The 26993-nt window shown below is 37.2% G+C and overlaps 1 protein-coding gene across 2 annotated transcripts in view; it reads left to right on the top strand.

Moving 5' to 3' along the window:
* The window catches only part of PTPRM (protein tyrosine phosphatase receptor type M), an 820882-nt gene that overhangs the window by 342374 nt on the left and 451515 nt on the right, over nucleotides 1–26993 (top strand). For both annotated transcript variants that reach the window (XM_054587385.1, XM_054587386.1), the window contains exon 5: nucleotides 20611–20726. In XM_054587385.1, coding sequence (XP_054443360.1) covers nucleotides 20611–20726 — 116 coding nt within the window. The remainder of the gene's footprint in view (nucleotides 1–20610; nucleotides 20727–26993) is intronic.

The raw sequence follows: 26993 nt of genomic DNA, 5'->3' as shown, positions 1-26993 counted from the left end.
AAAGGTGTTTATGGTCTCTCCTTTGGCGAATACTGGTGCTAATACCTAATTGGCTTTGCACACTGCTATTAGGAGACTCAGAATTGCAAAAGAGGCTATGTACAAAGGTATGGTATGATAGCATTTTGAACTGTAAGCTTTATTCATTTTATTTTATTTGAAAATATAAAGCTCATTTAATGATAAAGGATATAGATATTCATGGAGTTAGTCACACAACTTGCTGCCACACACACACACCATAACTGGACAGGCTTATGGACAGAAGTGCAGCTTCTTAGATCCCCTTTTCTTCCTGACTGTCCAGGACCCTCTGACTACCTGCCAGTCTGCTCACTGAGGACCAATAACCAATGCAAAAACAGTTAATCCTGAGTGAACTCTGGGACAGGGCTCTGTTTACTAGGAGCATTTTTCTGCAGGCTCAGGCATTAGACCTGTTCAACACCCACTCCTGCAGGAACTAGGCTAATAGTAGAATTTGACCCTATCAAAGGACCTCTGGTTTATAGTAGCATAGCATAGTAATCTCCTGTCTGATTCAGTCTTGCACTTGCACCAGTCCTTGGTGATGGGCTGAGCCACAGATACAGGACATGCTGCCCAGCAGACCATTTGTGGTAACCTCATAGCTCCCCACAAATCCTTGCATAATTCCCAAGAACAAGTGAGGTCCTAGCCAGCAGGTGGGGGTCAGGGAGCAGTGTCCACCTAGAGGGTGGGGGCTGTAGGAGCTTCACCTAGGATCAGGGTCCCAGGTAAAGCACCTGGGGTTCCAGGCTCTGCAGCGGGAAAAAAATATATGGGACAGGTAACTTCTATTGCCAAGTCATCTCCCCCGTTTGGGTGCCTTTCTATGAATGGTAAGCTGTAAATGGTCTTAGCCCTTCTGTAGTTACCTAAATGGTGATAGCCCTTCTGTAGTTACGTTTTGTTTTTGTTTTTGTATACAAATCTCTAAGTTCATGGGGAAAACGTGCAAATGAAGATTTTAAAGAAGGCAATAGTTTGGCCATTAAATGGAATGCTTTACAGTAATATTTTAAGAGGTTTCCTACAAGACTTATAAATAATAATCCTTTTTTCATATACAAAACTTTGCTTTTCAGAAGATACAAACTGTTGAACTTCATTTATTTCAGTCTAAGAACTCTTTGGATTCATACAGGTTCATGAGTAAACATTACAACATTTTTTTAAAAAGTAGCTATTCTTTTATGAGTATTTTGCTCATTAAATAGATTTTAGTGTAGTGACAATCAGATGCAGAATTGGCTTGGAAATGAAGACATGACTGTGCAGACAGTAGCTGTCTGGCTTAAGGCCACTTCTAATGAACATAGATAATTTTTGTGTTTGGTGTGCTCAGTAAAAATATACTTTGAATTTTGTTTGATAATCCTAGTAGGAGAAACTGAGGAAGCATTTTATCAGCTTCATAATGCTGTTCCCCATTTTTAAGTAGGTTATAAACTATAAATAAATGGATATTTCTATTGTTACCTTGTGGTGCTGATATATATTTTTGTGTCTTAAAAGCCATTCAGCATTTTAACAAGTTTATTGAGATATAATTCACGTATCATACAATTCACCAATTTAAAGTAATCTATTTAATGCTTTTTAGTATATTTGCAGAATTGTGTAACTACAATCAATTTTAGAACATTTTCATCACCCAAAAAGAAACCCTGTACCCATTAACAGTTATTCTCCATTTTCTCTGGCCCCACCCCCAGCCCTAGGCAACCACCAATCTACTTCCTGTTTTCATCTTTCATTTAAGTGCAGTCATATCATATGTGGTCCCTTTGTCTGTCTTCTTTCACTTAGCATAACATTTCATGTTTCACCCATGCTATAGAGTGTAACAATACCTCATTCTTTCTTAAAGCTGGGCTTTATTCGATTTTATGATATACCACCTTTTATTTATTCATTTATGATTTAATTGTCATTCATGTTGTTTCCAACTTTTGGCTATTGTAAATAGTGCTGCTTCAAATATTTATATGCAGACTTTTGTGTGACATTTGTTTTTAGTTCTCTTTAGTATACTTAGGAATAGAATTATTGGATTACCTAGGAACATTTTATAAAATACTTTAAGGTCTCTTTATTTATTTAATTATTTTTTACTATAGACACTATTACAGATCTCCCCCATTTCATCCCTTTTGTCACCTTCCACCTAGCCCCCACCACCCTGGCCTTTATCACGTTGTTGTCTGTGTCCATGAGCTATGTATATATGCATAATTGGAGATTATTATGCTAAGCCAAAAGAGCCAATGAGAAAAAGACAAATACTCTATGATCTCCCTCCCTCCCTACGTCCCTCCCTTCCTTCCTTTTCTTTTGCATAGTATTCCATTCTATAAATGTACCAGTTTTTTGATCTACTCATTTACTGGTGGGCTCTTAGGTTGCTTCCAGCACTTAGATACTGTAAACTGTGCTGCTATGAACATTGAGGTGCATAGGTTCTTTTGAACTGGTGTTTTGGGATTCTTAGGGTAAAATCCTAGCAGTGGAATCACTGGGTCAAAGGCAGTTCCATTTTTAGATTTTTGAGGAAATTCCACACTGTTTTCCACAGTGGCTGAACCAGTCTGCATTCCCACCAACAGTAGATGAGGGTTCCCTTTCCTCCACACCCTCCCCAGCACCTGTTGTTTGTTGATCTGTTTATGATGGCCATTCTGACCGGTGTGAGGTGGTATCTCATTGTGGTTTTAATTTGTATTTCTCTGATGGCTAGTGATGCTGAACATCTTTTCATATGTCTCAGGGCCCTGTGTATGTCCTTCTTGGAAAAGTGTCTATTCACGTCCTTTGTCTATTTTTTAGTTGGATTGTTTATCTTCCTGGAGTGGAGTGGTGTGAGTTCTTTATATATTTTGGAAACCAAACCCTTGTCTGAAATATCATTGGCAAATATATTTTCCCATACGGTTGGTTTCCTTTTCATTTTGCTGATGTTTTCTTGAGCCAGGCAGAAACTTTTTATTTTGGCAAAGTCCATTTGTTTATTCTTTACTTTATGTCCCTTGCTGTAGGGGACATAGTGGTGAAAATCTTGCTGCATGGACTATCTGAGAGTTTCCTGTCTATGTTCTCTAGAAATTTAGTGGTGTCACAACTTATATTTAAATCTTTTATCCATCTTGAGTTTGTTTTTCTGTGTGGTGTAAGTTGGTGGTTGAATTTCAATTTTTTGCATGTAGGTGTCCAGCTCTCCCAAAACCATTTGTTGAAGAGACTATTTTTATTCCATTTTATGTTTCTGCCCCCCTTGTTGACTATTAATTGATCATAGAATCATGGGTTTATTTCTGGGCTCTCTATTCTGTTCCATTGATCAATGTGTTTGTTCTCATGCCAGTACCAGACTGTTTCAGTTACAGTGGCCTTGTAATAAAATTTGATGTCAGATATTGTGATCCCTTGTACTTTGTTCTTCTTTCTCAAAATTGCTTCAGCTATTTGGGGTCCTTTATGGTTCCATATAAATTTTTGAAATGGTTGTTCTACACCTGTGAAATGCGTCATTGGTATTTTAATAGGGATTGCATTGAGTCTACAAATTGCTTTGGACAGTATGGACATTTTAATGATGTTAATTCTTCCAATCTGTGAACACATTATATATTTCTGTTCATTTGTGTCTTCCTTAATTTCTTTCTTCAGAGTTGTATAGTTTTTTGCACATGGGTCTTTTACCTCCTTGGTTAAGTTTATTCCTATGTACTTCATTTTTCTTGTTGCTATAGTAAATGGGATTTTTTCCTGGTTTCCGATTCTGATATTTCATTGTTGGTGTATAAAAATGCCTTTGACTTATGAATATTGACTTTATATCCCACTGTTTTGCCAGATTCATTTGTTAGGTTGAGTATTTTTTTGGTAGAGTCTATGGTGTTTTCTACATACACTATAATGTTATCTGCAAACAATAACAGTTTTACTTCCTCCTTTCAATTTGAATGCCTTTTATTTCTTTTTCTTGTCTCATTGCTGTGGCTAGGACTTCCAATACTATGTTGAATAGAAGTGGTGAAAGCGGACAACCTTGTCTTGTTCCTGATCTTAGTGGGAAGACGTTTAGTTTTTGCCCATTGAGTATGATATTGGCTGTAGGTTTTTCATATATGGCATTTATTATGTTGAGGTATACCTGCTTTACTCCCACTTTGATGATTGTTTTTATCATAAATGGATGGTGTACCTTATCAAATGCTTTTTCCACTTCTATTGATATGATCAAGTGATTTTTGTCTTTCTTTTTGTTTATGTGATGTATTACATTTATTAATTTGTGAATATTGAACCATCCTTGCATCCCTGGTATGAATCCCAGTTGATCATGGTGGATGATCTTTTTAATGTGTTGCTGGATGTGGTTTGCCAATATTTTTTTTTTGAGGATTTTAGTGTCTATATTCATCAGAGACATTGGCCTGTAGTTTTCTTTCTTGGTTGTGTCTTTATCTGGTTTTGGGATGAGGATGATGCTGGCCTCATAAAAAGAGTTTGAGAGTCTTTCCTCTTCTTGGTTTTTTTGGAATACTCTGAGAGGGACAGGGGTTAGCTCTTCCTTAAATGTTTTGTAAAATTCTCCTGTGAAACCATCCTGTACAGAGCTTTTGTGTGCCTGGAGTTTTTAGATTAATGCTTCAATGTCACCAGCTGTTACTGGTCTGTTCAGGCTTTCTCTTTCTTCATTCATTGTTGGAAGATTATGTATTTCTAGAACTTTGTCCCTTTAATCAAGGTTTTCAAATTTCTTGGCATATAATTGCTCATAGTAATTTCTTACAGTCCTTTGTATTTCTGTGGTATCAGTTGTAATTTCTCCTCTTTCATTTCTGATATTATTTATTTCGGCCCTCTCCCCCCGCCTTTTTTTTTTTTTTTTTTTTTTGATAACTTGTCTTAAAGGCTTGTTGATTTTATTTATCTTTTCAAAGAACCAGCTCCTGGATTTGTTGATCCTTTGAATTGTTCTTTTGATCTCTATGTCATTCAATTCTGCTCTGACCTTATTTCCTGTCTTTTACTTGCTCTGGGCTTTGTTGTTGTTTCTCCAGTTCTTGAAGATGTAGGGTTAGGTTGTTTATTTGAAATGTTCCTATCTTTTTGAGGTAGGCCTGTATTGCTATGAACTTCCCTCTCAGGGCTGCCTTCTCTCTGTCCCATAGGTTTTGGACTGTTGTGTGTTCATTTTCATTTGTTTCCAGAAATTTTTTATTTCTTTTTTGATCTCATTATTGGCCCATTCATTGTTTAATAACATGCTTTTCAGTCTCCATGAGTTTGAATGTTTTCGAGTTTGTTCCTTGAGGTTGATCTCTAGTTCAAGCCATTGTGGTCCAATAAAATGCTTTGTATGATTTGAATATTCCTGAATTTGTTGAGGCTTGTTTTGTGTCCTATCATGTGGTCTGTCTTTGAAAATGTTTCTTGTACATTTGAAAAGAATGTATATTTTTCTTCTTTTGGATGAAAGGTTCTATATGTCACAGCTAAATCCATTTGATATAATGTGTTGTTCAGTTCCACAACATCCTTGTTGATGTTTTGTATGGAAGATCTATCCATTATTGACAGTGGGTTGTTAAAATCCCGTACTATCAGTATGTTGCTGTCTATATGTTTATTGAAGTGCTCCAGGATTTTCCTTATATATATGGATGCTCCTATGTTGGACGCATATCGGTTTACAATGTTTATGTCTTCTTGATGGATTCTTCCTTTGAGTATTGTGAAGTGTCCTTCTGGGTCTCTTTTTATGGCCTTTGTTTTAAAATGTATTATATCTGATATAAGTATTGCTACCCCTGCTTTTTTTCCTGTCCATTTGCTTGGAATATTTTTTTTCTATCCCTTTACTTTCTGTCTGTGTAGGTCCTTTGTTCTCAGGTGGAAATCTTGTCAGCAGCATATGTGTGGGTCGTGCTTTCTTATCCATTCAGCTACCCTATGTCTTTTGATTGAAGCATTTAATCCATTTACATTTAAAGTGATTATTGATAGACACTTACTCATTTTTTCCCTTTTTACCTGAGTTTCTCTCTTTCTCAGTCTTTTTCTTCATCTTCTCAAAGCAATCCCTTTAGCAAATCTTACAGAGCTGGTTTGGTGGAGGTGTATCCTTTTAGCTTGCTTTTGTATGGGAAACTCCCTCTTTCACCTTCCATTTTAATTGAGAGCCGTGCTGGAAAGAGCAGTCTTGGTTGCAGGCTTTTGCTTTTCATGACTTGGAATGTTTCTTGCCACTCCCTTCTTGCAGTGTTTCTGTTGAGAAGTCACCTGCTAGCTGTATCGTGGTTCCCTTGTATGTCACTACATGTTTCTTTCTTGCTGCCTTTAGGATTCTTTGTTTGTCTTTGATATTTGCCATTTTATGATGTGTCTTGGAGTGGGACTCCTTGGGTTCCATTAGACCCTCTGTGCACTTGGACTTCTGTGTCTTTTTCTGTCCTTTAATTAAGGAAATTTTCCATCATTACTTTTTCAGACTGGTTCCCTATTCCTTGTACCTCTTCATCTCCTTCTGGTATGCCTGTTATCTGGATATTATTACATTTCAGGTTGTCCTGCATTTCCCTAATGGCCTCTTCATTCTTTTTGAGTCTTTTTGCCATTTCTTGCTTTTTCTGGGAGCTTTTTTCTACCTTGTCCTCCAACTCACTGATTCAATCCTTTGCTTCATCTACTCTGCTTTTGATTCCTTCCATTGTGTTCTTCAATTCTGAAATTGTATTCTTTATTTCCTCTTGCCTCTTATTGATAGTTTCTATGTCCTTTTTTCATGCTGATATGATTTGCAGTTAAGTTCCTCATAGTTTTTCTGTAGTTTTTTGTAATTCTCTCTGAGTTCACTGAACTCATTGTGCTTCCTTAGAACCATTGTTATGAACTCAGTATCTGATAGTTTACTAGCCTCTGTTTCATTTAGTTCTCTTTCTGTGGATTCCTCCTTCTTCTTTGATTAAAGGGGTGTTTCTTTGCCTTCCCATTATTTTTGGACTCTTCTTTCTTTGCCTCAGCCCTTAAACTGATCTGTCTTGATTTCCTGACTTTGTGGTGTGAACTTCTATGGTCGGAACCACTGTTTTTTCTTTCTGGATTGGCCTCTGATGATGTCAGATGTTGACCCTGTCTGACCTTCAGCAGTGTGATCAGGACTTCCAGGAATCTACTGTCTGTGGCTGTTTCCTTCTGTTTTTAATCTAGTCACTCTACTCTCTGCAGTCAGGCTCAGACCCCGCAAGATGAGGCAGAGACCCTACTGTGGGTGGGGTTATTGTGTCCTCTCAGGCTGCTGCCTCTCAGGGCAGTGGTCTGCCTGAGCAAAATGGTTGCTGCCATATGCGGGGACGAGTCAGAACTGGGATCTTGCCTTCAATTCTCTCCCCAAAGCCTCCTTCCCTAGCCATTCCTCAGTCGTCTCTAGCCCACTCTGCCCCCACCTTTGCCAGAGTCCAGGATAAGTGGCTGCAAATAAAAATTTATTGTATTAGCCCTTTAAAAGGCTCTTTGTGTCTCTAGCCATCTGTCTCTGGCAGAAAGCAACCCTTCTGCTTTTCACAACTGGCTATTTCCTGTGTACCTTTTGGGCTCTGGTGCTGTATCTTCTCAAGTTTCTACTGCACTTCATACCAGTTAGGTTGTGCCAAAGCTGAGTTCTCTGTCTGAGGTTACAGGGTTCCTCTCTTGCTAAAGTTCAGTTGTTTGTTCCAGGTGATTTCTCCGCAATTTAGTTGTACTCCAGATTGGTCCTGGGAGGAGGTCAGTGTGACTTCCATTCATTCCTTTGCCTTCTTGCCCACCCTGGTTTGAGCTTTAATTCCGGGGAATGTTCTAGAGGGGTTCAAAGGAGCTCCTTGCAAGCCTCAGTATGGCAGTTCCTTCCATGCTCTAGCTGGTGGGTTACTGGCAGAGGTTCTCTTGAAATCACTTGTTTCTGTGGTAAGGAGAGTTGCTTTTCAGTAGGTTCTTGATATTTAAAACAGGTGCTATGAAACACCTCTGGTGAAACCACTTGATTTGTTGCTGCAGGATGAATCTTTCAATGGTCATTTCTGGCTCCCCATATACAGAAAGAAGAGTTTATTTATGATGGCTTCTCACACAAATATGTTTGAGCAGTATGGCTTAGTTGTTTGGATGGCATCCTGAAGAAAGAAAAGGTCATCAGTTCAATTCCCTATCCACACATATGCCTGGGTTAAGGGTTCAGTCAGCCGTCAGGGTTCATGTGGGAGGGAACCAATCAATGTTTCTCTCCCTATCTTTCTTCCCCATCCTCTAAAAATAAATAAATAAAATATTTTAAAAAATATATTATTGGCTTTATTCAGAGATTCATAAATTGGGCAGCATCGCGTCCAGTAAACCTACCTTCTATTTTTTTAATCCTGGTGTCTTTTACTCTTTTTCTTGCCTAATTGCTATGGCTAGAATCACTAGTACAATCATAAGTAGAAGTGGAAAGAACAAATAATCCTTCTCTTGTTCCTGATCTTAGGAGGAAACCTTTCAGTCTTTTATTATGAAGTGTGTTGTTAGCTGTGGGTTTGGATTATTTGTAGATGCTGATTATCAAGAAGGACATTCCCTTTTTTCCTTATGTTGTTGAGTGTTTTTGTTGTTATTATTTTGTTTTGTTTATCATGAGAAAGTGTAAGATTTTAGCAAATGTCTTTTTTTTAAGAAGAAAAAGCACACAACTTGTACCCACAGAACTGGATATGTGGGGGTGGAAAAACTTTTCCTAAACCCTCTTAGGGTCCCTGGCTAGGGATGAAAATTAAATTGACAAGGACAGGTTAACAGAAGATAAACATGCAAATTTATTTAATATACCATTTTCATGATTCTCAAACCTTACTAGGGAATGAAGAACTGAGGAAACAATTACACCTGAGTATTTTTATGCTAGGTTAGATAAAGAGTGGAAAGTCATGGAGGAATATGATAGGTTAAAAACTGTGAGGTAAGTGTAGTAAACTGAAGGAAACTTGGTCAGCCTCGCTTGTTTAGATTCTTCTCTGAGTCCTTTTGTCTTTGGAGATAAGGGAGAACACCTTTCCAACTGAGAGTTTTATGGCTTGTTTCAGGAGAGGAGTAGGGGAAGGTCAGAGTGACCTTGCTTCTTCTATTTTTTTTAAATACTTTCAGCTTAAAATATTCAGTATGCTAAGGTGTCGTATTTTTGGGTAGTGTGTCCTGAATTCCATCATCTATTAGATTATTATGTGGTTTTGTCTTTTATTCTATTGGTGGGGTGTATTTTACTCATTGATTTTGGGATGTTTAATCAACCCAATATTCCTTGGATAAATCCCACTTGGTTATAATGTATAATCATTTTTATATGTTGTAATGTAATACATTAAATAAAATGTTATTTGCATATATGATACCTTGAATTATAAAACCTAAAGATTACACAGAATAATGCTTCACTATTTTTCTGCCAATTTAAAAACATAATAATATAAAATGGTGGTGAAAGGAGACTTGGGGTGGTGAATACACAATACAATATACAGATGATGCATTATAGAATTACACATGTGAAAACTATATAATTTTGTTAACCAATGTTACCACAATAAATTTAATAAAAATTTTAAAAAACATAATAAAAAAGATTGAAAAAAATCTTTGTGCCATATATTGTATAAAGTGAATACAAAATGCAAGACTTTCTGTATTGCTAGTTTGCAATATGAAACATCAGCAGTTTCATTAAAACTTAAGAAATGCTGAGTTCAAAATGTGGTTCAAAATAATTCTTATTTTATAAAACAAAATTAATTTTTTATTCATTTATTTATTTGCATGCCCAAACACTTCTTGCCTACTTCCAAATTTAGATTATGTTATAAAGACATTAAACAGTGTGACTAAAATAAGAATAACAGTGACAAAAAATTAGAAATGTTTTATGAATTATGTTCTGCTGAAGAAATATAGATCCATGTGCTTTGGTTGAGAGATGCATAGGACCCAGAATTGACACTTCATTTTAAAAGTGTAGTAACTTGAATTTTTCTCCAAAGAAATATCATTCTCCATTAAACTATGACTGATTAAACATATTTGTATATAGTGGCTAACTTATTTTTCAGTGATAAGAATGTTGAATCTATTTTTCATCTTGAAAAATTATTCCATTAAGATCCATTTTAAATTTGAAGGAAAACATAATTTTTTTTTGTCCTGAAACATGTTAACAGCAAAACTTAAATCTTCTGTACTTCTTTGGTTCCATAACCTTATTCACATAATTGGGATAATAATAATAACATTTTCCTCACAGGGTAAATGTAGGGATTAAATGAATTAATGTACAATAAAGAAATTAGATCAGTGCTTAATACATTCTAAAAGCTCAATAAATTGTACTTATTATTATTATTGTTGTTATTATTAGGCTCTACATCTTGACAGGCCCACTAGAATGAGTTAGCTGTAGATTGTAACCATAAGTATCTAAATTGAATGATTTATTAAATGGAGTAGTTTATCAGTGTCCGTTTTAAAATTTGAAAAAAAAAATGTTCTTTTTGGTAGCAGTTGATTTTCTTGTTTTTGGTGATATGCTACACAAATAGAAACATTGCTTATTTTAGCATTTGGGCATTCCTCCAGTTCATTTCAACTTATGCCATTGCATCAAAATGTAAATGAAAATAAAAAGGAGTTAACACATAGTCCTCTTCTGTTTTAAACACATAGTCCTCTTTTGTTTTACTTAAGTTTGCACTTTGATCTCACAAATTACTGTTCTCTGATTTTTTAATTGATTTTAAAGAGAGAAGAAGGGAAGAGAGAAAGGGGTGGGGGGAGAGAGATTGAGAGAGACTTAGAGAGATTTGTTGTTCCACTTATTTATGCCTTCATTGGTTGTTTCTTGTATGTGCGCCGACTGGGGATCAAAACCACAAAGTTGGCGTATGTGGATGACTTTAACTAACTGAGCTACTCAGCCAAGGCACAGACTTTTGTTGTTAGTATTTTGATGCAGGCTGTAAAGAATCAATAATATGAAACATTTAGGAAAAGGATTTGCATTTTGGTCAGTGATCATTCCTGACTTTGGGATCAGAGACTAATTTAAGATCGCTTAATACCTCAAAATGTCCATTGTTTGAAAAACTGTTTTCTTAGTGACAAGCAACAAAATATGTCAGAAAAGAAAAAGTAGGAGAAGTATACTAAAATCTGTTTGAAATTCATGGCAGATAGTTTTTAGAACTCCTGCAGATTTTAGAAGAAAGCTGTCATAGCATTTTGAAAGGGTATCCAGGAGGCAAATGGGCCTATAAATTTAGAGAGAGAATTTTTCTTTTTGAATACGGGATAGATAGAAATTTTCTACTCTTAACAGTGCTCTACCTGGTGTTACAATTAAGGTAGTTTGGCAAGGTTCAGAGCATACAGCTCAGCATGGGATTGAAACTTTTCTGGCTGTAGAGCTCTTTTTCTTGGGATCTTTTCCAGTTTCCAGTGATAAATCAATTCTTTTAAATAGTAATGACTATTTTTTAGGGTAAGTACCAGGCATGCTGTATGCTTTCCCTATATCATCTCATGTAATCTTTATCCCAACTCTTTGATATAGGTACTTTTTGAATTCCTCTTTTACAAATTTTAGAAAATCCACTAAGGCATGGGTTGAGGAACTTTGGCTTTTATTCAGAGATAGTAAGGGGCCGAAGTATTGATACTTGAATACACACATGCTAAAATCCGAATTTGAAATATCGTCAGTCTTAAAATTCTTCCCAACTGAAAACAGTTATAGGATTTACCACACTGGACAGGGAGGATCCAGGCATTCTAAAACTGGAAAGATTATATAGGCCTTTAATATCTGTTGAAAAAAATGTACAAATTTCATTAGTAGAAAATCTGACTTTCATATTCTTGAAGTAAACTGATCTGGAAAATAGAATCCTACAGCCCCCCCTTTTTTTATTCATCCTGGTGGATGAGTTACCAGCTTCTATTCAGGTCAGATGATACTTTTTCATTTGAAAAGGAAAATTCGATTATATAAGTGTTTACATTTAATATGTTTGTATGCTTTTATCTTGTTTCCATTTGAGGTGGAGCTTTTTTAGCCAGGTAATTTTTTTCCAGCAGTTTTTTCTCAACCAAGCAACACTATTTCCCAAGTCAAAACAGTTAGTCATGCGCAAAGAAAGGCCCTCCCCAAAATACAGTTGGAACACAGATATAAATTCCTCAGGCTCTGACTCTCACTGTGCAAGCAATATGCATTTGCATTTTTTGAGAAAGCCATATTAGAGATCAAAACAATTCTAAAGGAAAAGTGGTAAGTTTCATTCTGTGCAACATCTTTATTAAGAATGGGGTGAATAAAGAAAGACTATAACACAATCATATCTTTGTCCTCTAAATTAAAAATGCAAGTTATATCCTAACAGACCACCTCCCTGAAGACAGTAAGTATTAGGAGATTTTATTGATAAATGAATTTTGTTGTGCCTTTCTCTTGTGGTTCAGGTAGCCATTGTTAGAAACAGGGCCCTTGGGAAGCAGTCATTCCAGGGCATACTTTCAGTGCATGAACAGACTGATAGCGGAACCAGTGACAATCCTGAAATTCAAATTATTTACTATTATTAACTTAGCTGATAGAGTTCTTATATTTTATAAGTTCATCAAAAAAGGTTACGGCCTCTTTCGGCCACACTCAGGAAAAAGAGAACTAGGGCCAGGGGCTCAATTTTGTCCTCCCATCACAAAAATAAAAATAAAACAGTTACAGAAATTGATTCATTACATTTTTGAGCGGGTGGTGAGAAGAGCCCTATTATATACCCTGCTGGTGGAAATGCGAATTGTTATATGCTTTATGGAAAGCAGTTTGGCAATTTGTGTCAAAAGTCCTTTAAAAATGCATATTTTTAGTCTTAGTAATTTGATTTCTAAAATTTTATCCTAAGGGAAAAACAAAAAGCCTACATGACAATTTGGTTATGAAAACTTTTATCTTGCCATTATGTATAAGAAACTCAATGTTCAATAGTGGGGAGTGTTTCAGTAAACTGTTCTGTGTCCTTATAATGTAGATCAGGATTTCTCAACCTTGACACTACTGACATTTTGAACCTAGTAATTCTTTTTTGGGGGTGCTGTCTTGTACTTTGTAGGATGTTTAACACCATCCCTGGCCTCTGGCCACTAGATATCAGTGGAACCCCTACCTTCCCCACCCTTGTGACAACCAAAAATGTCTCCAGACATTGCCACATGTCCCCTGGGGGGCGGCTTTGCCTCTGATTGAGAACTGTTGATGTACATTAGGTAGATTTTCAAAACAGTTATAAATGAATATTTAATAAGGGAAAATGCTATCTCATTAAACCTTTTTAAAACATGCATAGTTGCCACAAAAACGTAAAAAGATATTAATAGGCCAATTTAGAGGATGTAAAGTTCTTTTAATGGCAAAGGATTGCTCTGATGGTTCTCTGCAAAGTCAGGTACTCCCATCAGATCTCTCAGAGCAGTCGTGAATAACACAACCACTCACATGTCCACATAAGAGGATTCTACCGGGTGCTGGAAGCTTTCCTGTTTTGGTTCCAATTTGAATTTAGGAATTTTTTAATGTACACCCCTCCCCCTATCCCCACCCTATTTTCAGCTGTTCTCAGAATTTGGCTTTTTATCTGCCCCCTCATATAATGCAAATAAATAAAATGTATGGACATTCCTGAATTCGCTCTGAGCCTAGGTGAATCACATTTTAATTTCCCAACCTCTGTCAAGAGGCCCAAGCTTTAGGTCAACATGCTCTGTGTCTTCTCACCTGGTTAACAGGTTTAAGATGCTTTCCATTAAAAACTAATTAAGTGTGCAGAAATACATGCATATTTTGTAAGTTGCTTCTTAGAAATAAATTTGTATATGAATTAAAAATTAAGAACTTGTCACCCTGTCCTGGTGGCTCAGTTAGTTGGAGCATTATTCCATACACCCAAACGTTGTGGGTTTGATTCCTAGCAGGCAGGAGCATACCTAAGGTGCAGGTTCAGTGCCTGGTCAAGGCACATATGGAAGGCAGCTGATAATGTTTCCTTCTTTCTCCCTCTCTTTCTATCTCTCTCTTTCCCTCTCTCTAAAATCAATAAACATATCCTCAATGAAGATTTTAAAAAATTAAATACTTGTCTATTTTTAATGTTTATTGAAAATACGTAAAAGAGAAAACATTACTTAAATCGCAAATCTTAGGAAAAAGAACTAAATTGATTTGAAATATCTTGGACAGCTTTTAATATATTAGTCCTATCAGTAGGAGGAATATATAAATGAGAATGGTCTAGGTAAGTTGTTTCAGGAAGTCATTCAGATTTTGGGGAAAGTAAATTATTTCTTAGAGAGTTCAGAAACATTGTATATTATTTTTTAAAAAAGGAAAAGAAACTATATGGGTAGCCCAGTTTTGCTCTTCCAGAATAACTTTCCTGACATACTTGATAAGGAATGAACTTAAAATTTTTAAGAAATGAATTAATTTTCTTTCAATGATTTTAGTCCATGGGAAACTTACCCTTAATGTTACAAATTAAGTGTATTTTAGCTTTCCCCCTGTGCCCCTCAGAAAGTGTGGAAGGTTTTCAAGGGATGGAAATCTGAACTAGCAAGAAGGAAAGGGTAACAATAGGAAAGAAAACATTTCTTGCATGTCAACATCTATAGGAAAAGAGGTGGTTGCAGAGTTCTGTTGTTTCCACAAAACCTTGATGGTCCTTCTGGAGGAGAGAAGTTCAGAGAACTTATTTGTAATGCGTATGAAAAGCAAGAGGAATTTTGAGAATTTTGGCAGCCTGAAAATTAGGTTGGAGGTGAAAGGAGGAAGAAGGAGTCATAGATGGGGTTCAGGGTAAGAAGTCAATGCCTAACATGTACATGAACAGCACATGGAGATTTTGCAATTGCTTTTTAGGAGAGACTTTTAATTTTTAGTAACTTAACTCTGAGGAATATACTAGGGGAGATGCTGAAAATACTCAACAACCCTTCACCACAGGCTTAAGCTGGGCTTAGCCAAGTGGGGATGAAGCCTCAGATGTGACATCCCTTGAAGCCAAATTATAATGAAAATGGCTATACACCCAAATACTGTGTTAGAGATGCAACTTCACCTACAGCAAGAAGTGAGCAGATTTAGGAGACTGCAAAATGGACAAGAGAGGGCAACATGAGTGAGATGATGTGCTATCTGAGTGTGCGGGATAATCTAAGTTGTTAACAAGTCACAGGAATGTGGAAGTGGGGCAGGGGTGGTCAATGTATATAGCAGCCAGCTTGGGAGATCTAAGTTTTCTTAAAGGAGGCATCGAAGTTCTAAATTATCATTAGTAAAGTCAGGGCCACAAGGAAGGAAGCAGCCAGTTAGCTACATACTGGTGGAGCACAGTCAGCAGGGGTTTGAGAAGGGGCGATTTCAATTAATTGACTGAGCAGTTCTCAGGAGAGGAAGAGGATCAGGTAAGGAAGGCAGAGAAACTTTTAAACCAAAACCAAGGAGAAGAACTTCTAGCCCTCGAGGCATCTTCCAAGCAAAGAAGCCTGGAATTCTAATCCTGACTTCAGAGAGTATGATCACTCCAAATGTGACTCAAACAACTGAAGAGGGTACAGAAGATGCAACCCCCATACCCAAAGTTAGCCAAGGAGAAAGGAAACAAGGACCCCATTGCAACAGGCAGAGCCCCTGGGAGAGGAGGTGACAAGGGCTTAATTTAAATAGACTTGCATGAACTTGCTGAGAGCTGGCAACAGTCAACAGAATGCCAGTCACAAATGCGATGTCCAGGCTACCAACCTTCCTGTCTAACCAACTGTAAATTCCACCTCCATAAATGGCTCCCTCACTAGCCAACTCATATCGTGTCTGCCAGTCTAAGTGTTAGAAAACCCTTTTGTGCCTCTAGGGGACCATGCCTGTCCACAGTTTCTGCAGGCTGTGTCCATCTCACAAATCGGAAGTCAGCTGCCATTGCCCCTGCCCTACCAATCAGCTCTGCCCTTCCCCTGTCCCCTTCTAATGCAGTCCTAGTAACTTAGTCAAATCTCTAATTCTTAATGATTTCTATCAATGTTGGGGGTCTGTGATGTAGGGGAATCTAAAATAGTAATTGTCACAAATTTTTTTGTAGTAAAGCTCATTTGTATCAGAGGTGGTGTAGGAGAGTATCATTTTATAGAAATTGAAACCACAAGTGCAGTTCACCCTTGAACCACAGGGGTTTGAACTGCACAGGTCCTCTTTATGCAATAAATATTATTAATGTATTTTCTCTTTCTTATGATTTCTCAGTATTTTCTTTTTCCTAGCTTTATTGTAAGGGTATAGTATATAATACATGTAACATACGAAATATGTGTTAATCCACTTTACATTATTGGTAAGGTTTCTGATCATCAGTAGGCTATTAGTAATTAAGTCTTGGGGGAATCAAAAACTATATGTGGCCCTGACCATTGTGACTTGGTTGGGCATCGAGTCCCAGTCAGAGCACATGCCTGGGTTGTGGCTTCAGTCCCCAGACGAGGCATGTGAGAGAGGCAGCTGATCAATGTTTCTCTCTCACGTCAGTGTTTCTCTCCTTCTCTTTCTCCTTCCCTTCCCCTCTCTCTAAAAATAAATAAATAATTTTTTTAAAAAGCTATAGTGAATCTTTAACCAATATCACCCCAATAAATTTAACAATTTTTTTAAAAACTGTGGATTTTCAACTGAGGGGCCAACACCCTTAAACCTGTTTTCAGGGGTCAACTGTAAACAGTTTCCAAGGATATGTGTGTGAGTTTATTAATTTTAAATAATATGAATTCAATTTAATTATGATATTGAGCATCTGCTATATAGAGGCATTAATATCAAGTGCTATTTATTGCACATACAAGTGATTAAGACAACAGTGAGTGTCACGCCAATTATCCCAACGTGATGGAATGTCATCCCAATAACTGTAATACAGTAGCCCCCCCTTATACACAGTTTTATTTTCTGCAGTTTCAGTTACCTGTGGTCAACTGTGGTCCAAAAATATTAAATGGAAAATTTCAGAAGTAAACAATTCATAAGCTTTAAATAGTGCATCATTCTGAGTAGTGCAAGAGAATCTCTCACAATCCCACTCTATCCCACCTGGGGTATGAATCATATCGTTGTTCATTGCAACCACACTGCACATGCTATTGCATTTTAGTCACTTAGCAGCCATCTTGGTTATCAGGTATTTTGAGAGAGATTAACAAACCTTATTTATTAGAGTATATTATTATAATTGTTCTATATCATTATAATTGTTCTTAATCTTTTACTATCCTAATTTATAAATTGAACATTTTCCCTAGGCAAGTGTGTGTAAGCAAAACATAGGATACATACCATTCAGTAGTATCTACGGTATCAGTAATCCACTGAGTGTCTAGGAATGTACCCTCCATGGATAAGGGGGAACTACTGTGTATAAGACAGAGGATATGTGATACTGGAGAGGTCTAACAACAAGATAAGAGAATCCAGGAAGGCTTCGTAAAGGAATATCATTTGTGAAGGGCCTTGAAAGAAGCTAAAATCCCAGCCATCAGACAGGGAGTCACTGCCAGTGGGCTGAAAGGGCATGGGAATGGCAGGCCCAGGGTAGTGAGGCTTGCTGAGGCAGGGTGGCTCTGGGGGCCGTGCGTGGGCTCTGGAACTGGCCCACTCTGTTTCTGACACTTACTAGCCAAGTACGTACAAGTTCCCTGTCCCCATCTGTAAAATCAAAAAAATACCTACCTCACAGGACATTTGTGCTTATTCAGTGGAAAAGTTTCGGGCACAGAAATGCTCAAAAATGTCCCAGTTTAGTTTTGGGGGAAATTCCAATTGTTTTCCACAGTGGCTGCACCAGTCTGCATTCCCACCAACAGTGGACTAGGGTTCCTTTTTTCCACATTCTCACCAGTACTTGCTCTTTGTTGATTTATTAATGATAGCCATTTTGGCAGTGTGAGGTGGTATTTCATTGTGGTTTTAGTTTGTATTTCTCTGATGGCTAGTGATGTTGAACATTTTTTCATGTGTCTAGGGGCCCTCTTATGTCCTCCTTAGAGAAGTGTCTATACTGCCTTTTTATCCAGTGATTCCATTGCTGCAATTCCACTGCTGGGATCCACTCTCACCTATAAGTGGAACCTAACCAACAATACAAAGATGCAAGGAAAATAAGACCAGCAACACTGAAAGGAGAAGAAACCAACAGAGACAAGAGGAAAGGACGGGGGGGGGCGGCGGCGGGGGAAAAGGAAGGGAAGAGGAAAGTCAAAGAACATATAGCAAGGACTCATGGACAAAACCAAAGGGGAAGAGTTGAGGGAGGGAGGGAGGGGGCAAGGGAAAGTGGTGGGGGGTAGGCAGAGACAAATGTATTTGAAAAAATTAATTAATTAATTTAAAAAAGAATAATATTTTCTTATTAAAACATGGAAAAAAAGAAAAAAAGAAACATGAAAAAAAAGGAAAAAAATAAATGTTTTGGCGTGCCAGAAAAAAAAGAAAAAAGAATCCTAAAGCACCAATTCAAAAGAATTTATGTGCCCCCATGTTCATAGCAGTGCTACTTAAAATAGCCAGCATTTGGAAACAACCTAAGTGCCCATCAGTAGATGAGTGGATGAAAAAGCTCTGGTACATCTACACAATGGACTACTATGCAGCAGAAAGAAAGAAGGAGTTCCTCCCTTTTGTGACAGCATAGATGGAACTGGATACTATTATGCTAAGTGAAATAAGCTATTTGGTGAAAGACAAATACCATATGATCTCACTTGTAAGAAGAATCTAATGAATAAAATAAACTAATGAGCAAAATAGAACCAGAGACATAGAACCATGGAACAGACTGACAGCTGGCAGAGGGGAGAGGGAAGGTGGGGACTGACTGAAAGAAGAGGAAGGGGTCAGGCAAAGAACATATATGAAGGACCCATGGACATGGACAATGGCAAGGGCACTGATTATGGAACCGGGGGTGAGTTGAGTGGAGAGGGGGAAAGGGAGGAAATAAGAAAACTATAATAGCATATACAATAAAATATTTAAAAAAATAAATGTTCATATTTTCTAAAAACAATTGGTCTTTCAGCTTTTGGGAATAGGGAATAAAAAGAAATTTTATTTGGGGACTTTTTACAGAAATCTATAAAAACCATCAAATCATGTTATTCTTGCCCAAGGGTAACTTGATTAAGTTAGTGAAAAATAGTTCAGAAGGTTTTAAATTAATAAATTAGTATTACAAACAGTAACCCATAGTAATGCTGCTTTTTAAAGCAGTTCTTTGGGGTATTTTGCATGCTAAGCATCAAGAATACGTTGTCTGAATTATTAGTGATCTCCAAATTAGTAATGGGGATTTTCTGTGTGTTGTTCATATTAAAATTAGTTTTTTCTTTGTTCTTGGTTAGTAACCCACTTCCATTCTTAATTTTGTTCTTCACAGGTGATAGTAGTGCTAGTTTATCATCTTTGGGCACCCAGTAATTGGGCACCATTCTTTGAAAGTGTCTAGACATGACCTAAAGACATGTTGGCTGTGAGGGAAAGCTGGCGTGACAAAAAAAAATTTATTCTAGTTATTGTCCAGCTTTATTCACACTTCCCAGAAAACACTATCATCCTGTTGTCTTCCTTCTGTACTCCTTTACTTTTCCCCACCCCTTACTCTTTTCCCTACTCCTTCACTCTTGTGATAAGAGAGTTTTCTTCCTAAAAGTAGAAGTTACCAAAAATTTAATTCCTGACCTATCATTCTAGTTTCTTGACACATGATTTCAGTGTGATTCATAAATTGGTCTGTACTTCTCAGAATTAACCTTTATTTAAACAGCTGTCCGCATGGACAATGTATGTTATGAGACTTAATGCTGTTTAGCATTTAGAATCATTCTTTCTTCTTGAATTGGAAATAAGAATCAGCAAAAACTGCCATCGTATGGCAGTCCCAGCACAATTTCAGAGTCTGTCTATAGGGATAGTATTTTTGGTAGCTGGGAAATATTATACCAGTAATGCTGCATACCAATTAGTTGTATTAAAATATATATTTTGCACAGCTCTGTACTTGGATTAAAAAGTTTCCTTGACAACATCATTTAACTTCTTACTGTTCTTTTCATGTTGCTAGTATAAATATCTAATATGTTTTTGTTCAAAACATCAATTAGGCTTCAGTATAATCTTTATTAATACAGATCTGTTATTACAAGAAGACTGCTGAGCTGTGATAATTTGCACAGCAGGAACAATAAAATATCTTCTTTCTCTTTGGTTCTATCCCAGAACACTTGGTTTTTTTATTATTCCTTTATAGGGAACACCAAAGCCTTCCATGATCTCTTTTACAGTCATAATGAAATCTTTAAAGCTCTGATAAACAAAAGCATTATTTTCTTCAAAGGTAAACAAAATGGAAAGACCCAAAATTACAGATAGAGTCAGAAAGACTCATATTGTGTATAGGTCTCCACTTTTAATATCTTTATTTGTTTTTCTCCATGTAGCAAGGACTCCCCACTTCCTGCGAATTCAGAATGTGGAAGTGAATGCCGGCCAGTTTGCCACCTTCCAGTGCAGTGCTATTGGCAGGACCATGGCAGGGGACAGGCTCTGGTTACAGGTACAGTAACTCATTTTCATTAGAAGTCCATCAGTTCATTGAAGTCACTGGACAGTGGGAAGAATACATGCCTCCTGGGGAGGGGCCCAGGGAAATGGGTCAGAGGAAGGTAGGTGCTGTGGGCAGTTTTCCTGGTTCCTTTCCTTATTTACTAAGTGGCCAGATTACTAAGAGCTCTGGATAAGCTAATTATTGTTCATCACAGACCTTGTTTTGAATTTGTTTTTTTTCCCCTTTACTTCTGCTTAGCCATTTTGCTTTGAAGAGCTGATTGTTAAATTACTTTAAGAGCAATATATTAAAGTACAAAATATTACCCTTTCCCTACTCTTTTTTTGTAAGACTTTATTTATTTTTTATTTTTAAGAGGGAAAGGGAGGGAGATAGGGAGGGAAACATCAATGTGTGGTTGCCTTTCAAGCGCCCCCTACTGGGGACTTGGCCCGCAACCCAGGCATGTGCCCTGACTGGGAATTGAACAAGTGACCCTTTGATTTGCAGGCCAGCAACTCAATCCACTGAGCCACCCAGCTAGGGCTCTGTACTCTTTTTTAAGAGAAAAAAATCTAAAGGTTCTCTCTCTCCCCCCCACATCCCCCCCACACATGATTATAGGCCTTTCTGTGATTTGAATTTACACAGCAATAAGCCTAAACTTAGAAACATTAATAATGCATCTTTTATCTTTGAGAATTTTAAGTAGACTTCTTTAGGGTAATCATAATTTGTGTGTTGTTTTACAGTCTTTCAAATATCTCCACATGTATTTTGCATGACAAACAGTTTCAGAGATCCATGGTCTCAATAATTCTGACAGTATGAGTGAACTTCCCCCTCTAACCAGAGGGCTACTCAGTTCTTTAGGCTCTACGTTTCATTTCCTCTCCTACAGAATTCTTCAACTTCATTCTTGCTTCTTCGTTTCAAGCACTGATCTGCAGGCTGCTCATTCTTCACCTTGAATATTGTTGATTCCCCCCCCCCCCGCCCCCCCCCCCCCCCCGCTCTTTCCTTACAGATCTTATAGTTGGTTTATTTTGTTTGGGCTAATTGTTTACTTACTGTGTTTGCCACTGAGCTGCTTCATGTTTTAACCCTTCTGTGTATCTTTTCTATTTTATCTTATTTCCACTTCCTGCATGTTAACTTTTCCTTTGTACATATCACCTCTCTACCTTCTATTATACCTCTTCTTCTGTGGTATAATAATGATTGTGAGGTGTCACATTGATGTGACACTCTATAATTTTTAAATCCCTTATCTCTTTTAGTCATTGCAACTGAAACAAATGGCCATTTTTAATCCTCCCATTTCTGGAGAAAAAGGAAGACAGCCAAATGTGCTATACAATATTAGTCAATAATGTGTTGACATATGGGGAATACATTCCAGAGGAGGTTTGTTGAATACAGTTGGACCCTCTGCACAATTCCTCGCCCGTCTACCTTGATGTCACACTCTTTTCTCATGTCTGACCGCCCATGTGTGTCCCCTAGCCAGGAAGGAGGAATGTATGTATGTAGAGGACTGAAATTGTATCTACCAAATTCATCTTTACTGTTCCTTTTTTTCTAAAAGTTGTATAATTGCTACTTTAAAAGCTCTTACAGTGTGTGAAAACTGTGCATGACCCTATTCTTTAGTATTTGATTTTTTTCTTTTTATCCCACTTTCCAATTATTTTAGATTCTTGATGTTAGTGATTGAGAATTATTTTCTTAGTGGTTGTTTGGTATTAAATTATATCAAGATTGGCTATCTATGGTAATTGATGAGACATTTTTAATTGGTATTTTTCACAATACATTAATGACCTTTTAAAAACTAGACTATCCTTGTCACCTTTGATTTATCTCTAGAAATCTTAATTTTTCATGGAAAAATTTTTTGTTCCTGATATTTATATTAATGTTACTTGAGAAAATACAATATAAAGTCCAAGCTTTCTCCTCAAGTCTTAGATAGTCCCAAGAATTTATAGGCAAGATGAGGATTCAATTTGTTCTTTATGTTTTTGCAGATATCTTGGACTTGGGATGCTCATGATTAAACTTGAGCATTTCCTTGGGTGTTGGAGATCTTCACCTCGCCTTACAAAGTGGGAGATTGTTTTAAAGAGAATCTCTCATGTTGTAGGGAGAAAGCTACCACTTTGGGAAAAAAAAAAAAAGGCAGGGCCTAAGGATTGAGAACTCCTGACTCCACTACTCCACATGGAAAATTTTGTTTGTTTTTAAATGTCTGGTCTACACGAGGATTCTGATTTAATTAGTCTGGGGTAGGGCCCTGCCTTCAATATTTTGTTAATTTCTTCCCAGGTGATTCCAGTGTGTGCTCGGGGTTGACAATCATTAGCATGAGGCAAAGTGCAACACATGTTCCTAGTGAGGAAAGTAAAAGGCAGACATAAGTTATAATGGTACCTGTATTCAGTAGCTTCCTTCTGAAATATATTCATGAGAAATTCATTTCTCTCTTGCCTGTGTTCTATTAAATTTGATTACTGTGTTGGTAATTTTTTTTTATCTTTACCCGAGGACATGCTTACTGATTTTAGAGAGGATGAAGGGAGGGAGAGGGAGAGGAGCGAGAGAAAAAAAAATCAATGTGTAAGAGAAATATTGATTGGTTGCCCCCCTTTTACATGTCCTGATCTGGTACCAAACCTACAACCCAGGGACGCACCCTGACTGGGAATGGAACCCGTGACCTTTCGGTGTATGGGATGATGCTCTGACCAACTGAGCCACACCAGCCAGGACTGGTAAATTGTTTTTACAGTCAATCCGTTAATGTCATTCTTTGTCTATTGCCCAATCCTTTTTTTTAATCATCATGGAGTACATAGTGCAAATTTCCACATGTTTTAGTCCAAAAGGAGATGACAATGATAGAACTGCTGTGACTTTGAAATTCTAAGTAAAACTTGGTTTGTGCTGGACTCATTATGCTATTTGGTTTGTGAATCTTTGTGATATTAAAATAATTTTACTCTTAAACGTTTTCTTTCCTGTGGTTGGATAGTCATTTTGTAGAGAGATTTTATTTAGTAGCTGATGATATAAGACTAGTGTCCTTTACTTGCACTAATAGTTTCTGTTAGCCTGTATGTGAGGAGTGACTTCTAGTAGTAATGAAGAGTTGCCGCAGGTGATGGTTTCACAGAGCCCTCCTGCCCCCTTGTGCTGTGCCCCAGTCCTTTGCATCAGGTGATCCTTTATATGTTGTAGAGAGAAGCAAACCTGGAATCATGGTCCAGTTTTACCTGTCTAGTGTAGAGGTATAACTATGGACATTTCTTCCTTATTACATTAATGCTATAACAGTTTCAAAAATGCTTTCCCTCATATAAACTCATTTGGAGCCTCAAAATAATTCTGAGATCCAGGCAGAAAATTGAATTTTAAATTTTTTTTAGGTTTTTCTATATTTGAATCTTCCCAGTAGTAAGTCAAGATTTAGAAATTAGTAATATGTCTTCATTTGGGGAACATCAATGTTTTGGAGCATCATCACTTGCAATAATTTGTGTTACTTGTGTCACCATCTTTTGAATTCTACCACAGGTATTTTGTATTGAGTTTCATGTGTATATTGCAAGCTCTTATAATTCTTCTGCAGATGAGGAGGTTGAGAGGCAGCATTGTCCAAGGTCACAAAGGTAAATAGCATAGCTGGTAATGGTACACCTCTGTATCTTCACTTTTTCTTTACTACTGATTAATTCCATTCTACTTTGCTGTCTTCTCATATCCCAGTGCTAAGTGAGTAGGTAATATGCACTTGTCACTTTGTTACAAGAATTTGGATGTGACCGACATTGCACGATTAACACCAAGGAGCTGTCCTGAATAAAATTAAAAAGTCCACATGTATCTCATCTACATATTGATCCATCTAAGAAAAATGGCCAATGGTTTGATTTTTTAATTTATTCATTAGAGGGAGAAACATCAATGTGTTGTTTCACTTACTTACGCATTCATTTGTTGATTCCTGTATGTGATGCAACCTTGGCATGTCGGAACAGCATTCTAACCAACTGAGCTAACTGTCCAGGGCCTGGTTTGAGTGTTTTAAAATATAGATTAAATATGATCACTGTCTGAGTCTTCCACAAAAACATAACACAAATAAATCTGATGATGACACTAATGAAGAAATGTTTATGATTAACAGATGTGTCCCATCTGCTTACATTTTCTTCATTGCATCTGTGGCCATACAGGTTATTGCCAATGCAGAATCAGTTCTTCTAAACAACAAAATAAAACATAATTCATGAACATCTATTACTATAGCTGTAAAATACTTAAAACACCTTGCAGACAATGTACAGTAGAAAGACAGCATCTATAAAACTACCTTTTATTGTACAAAACTGATACGCAATGCATTTGTGGAAGATACTTGCTATTTGCTAGCAGATATGGCAGTCTGCATACAACATTGGCATAAGCATGGGAGGTAGTCAGATGAGATATATTTGTAAACTCATTCAAGCACCCAAAACATGACATATTTTTTTTGTTATATCAACTTTCTATCACTTGTGGAGCTTACATTTTGAAAATATTTTAGAATATGTGTGTGTATGTAGTATATGTATGCATGTACTGAGAAGAGAAAATAGAATTTAAGATGAAATAAGACTAGTCTTTCACTTGCAATACTGGTTTCTATTAACCTGTCTATAAAGAATGACTTCCACTAGCAATGAAGATTTGCAGCAGGTGATGTTTTCACAGAGTATTTAAATTTCATTTCCCTACATACGAGTCTGTCCAGCAAAAGTCCAGCCATTGTTAATATAACCAGAATGGTTTGCATGACATCAGTGTAACTTGACAGCTAGGGAGAGTGGACTGGAATGTGTATGCATGAACGATGATGACTTCACTGTACTAGTCTAGTCAGTGAAGGTGGTAGATGGTGCTGAGTGAGCATGTGTACTGTGTGGTCATCACATTCAAAATGACTACACAAGTAGAGCAACTAATGCATCAAATTTTGCATTAAGCTTGAACATTCCGCTGCAGAAACTATTTGGATGATTCAGAAGGCTTTTGCAAACAATGCAATGAGTGCAGCACAAATAAAAGTGTGGCACAAATACTTCAAAGGTGGTCAAAAATCTGTTGAAAGTGATCCACATTCTGGAAGGCCTACAACAAGCAGAACTCCTGAGAATGTTGAACGTGTATGGGCTACAATCAACAGAGGTTGGCGTCAGACAGTGCAAGAACTAGAAGGTGATCTAGGGATTTCAAAAACTGTGTCTGAGGTTTTGATGCAGGATCTTGGCATGAAGTGTGTCATGGCAAAATTCATTCTGCACCTTCTGCTACCAGAGCAAAAAGAACACTGTGCTGCAGTTGCTAATGACTTGATTCAAACTGCTACCAGTGAACCAGATTAACTCAGGAAGATCATAACTGGAGGTGCATGGTGGGTCTACAGCTATGATCTAGAAACATATGATCCAGTCATCCCAATGGAAGCCACCTGATTCTCCATGCCTGAAGAAGGTGCAGCAAAGTTGAATGAAGATCAAGACCATGTTAACTGTGTTTTTTTTTAATTGGGAAGGTGTTGTCCATCACAAGTATGCTCATTCAGGCCAAACAATTAATGAGTACTACCTGAATGTTCTTCCTTCGTTGAGAGATGTAGCAGGATAAAAATGGCCATAGTTATGGGCAACTGGTGATTGGCAGCTTCATCATGACAACACACCCACTCATGTATCAAGTCTCATGCAGAGTTTTTTGGTGAAACATCAAATCACCCAGGTGACACAGCCCCCCCCCCCCCCGACAGCCCAGATTTGGCATCCTGTGACTTCTGACTTTTCCCAAAACTAAAATCACCTTTGAAAGGGCAAAGATTTCAGACCATCGATGAGATTCAGGAAAATACAGTGCAGCAGCAGCTAATGGCAATTGGGAGAATTGTGTGAGGTCCCAAGGTGCTTACTTTGAAGGGGCATCATTGTCCTGTGTACAATGTTTCTTGTATCTTGTATTCTTCAACAAATGTCTCTATGTTTTATAGTACATGGCTGGATACTTACTGTACAGATCACTGCATACTTTTTTTCTTGATAATTAATATTTACAATATCTATTTCAGCCTTTCAATAAATAGAGATTATGTGCAAAAACAGTGTTGATGTTTGTAAATTAGAAGAAGGCTTGTGCACATTCTTTTCCAGGGATTGCAGGCACCTTGTGGGCATTTTTTAAACTTCTGTCATTTAATTCATT

This window comes from Pteronotus mesoamericanus, unplaced genomic scaffold (assembly GCF_021234165.1).
Source record: "Pteronotus mesoamericanus isolate MK-2021 breed Mesoamerican mustached bat unplaced genomic scaffold, CSHL_Meso_final scaffold_118, whole genome shotgun sequence".
Classification (NCBI taxonomy): Eukaryota; Metazoa; Chordata; class Mammalia; order Chiroptera; family Mormoopidae; genus Pteronotus; species Pteronotus mesoamericanus.
This window is presented reverse-complemented; position numbering and strand designations above follow the sequence as displayed.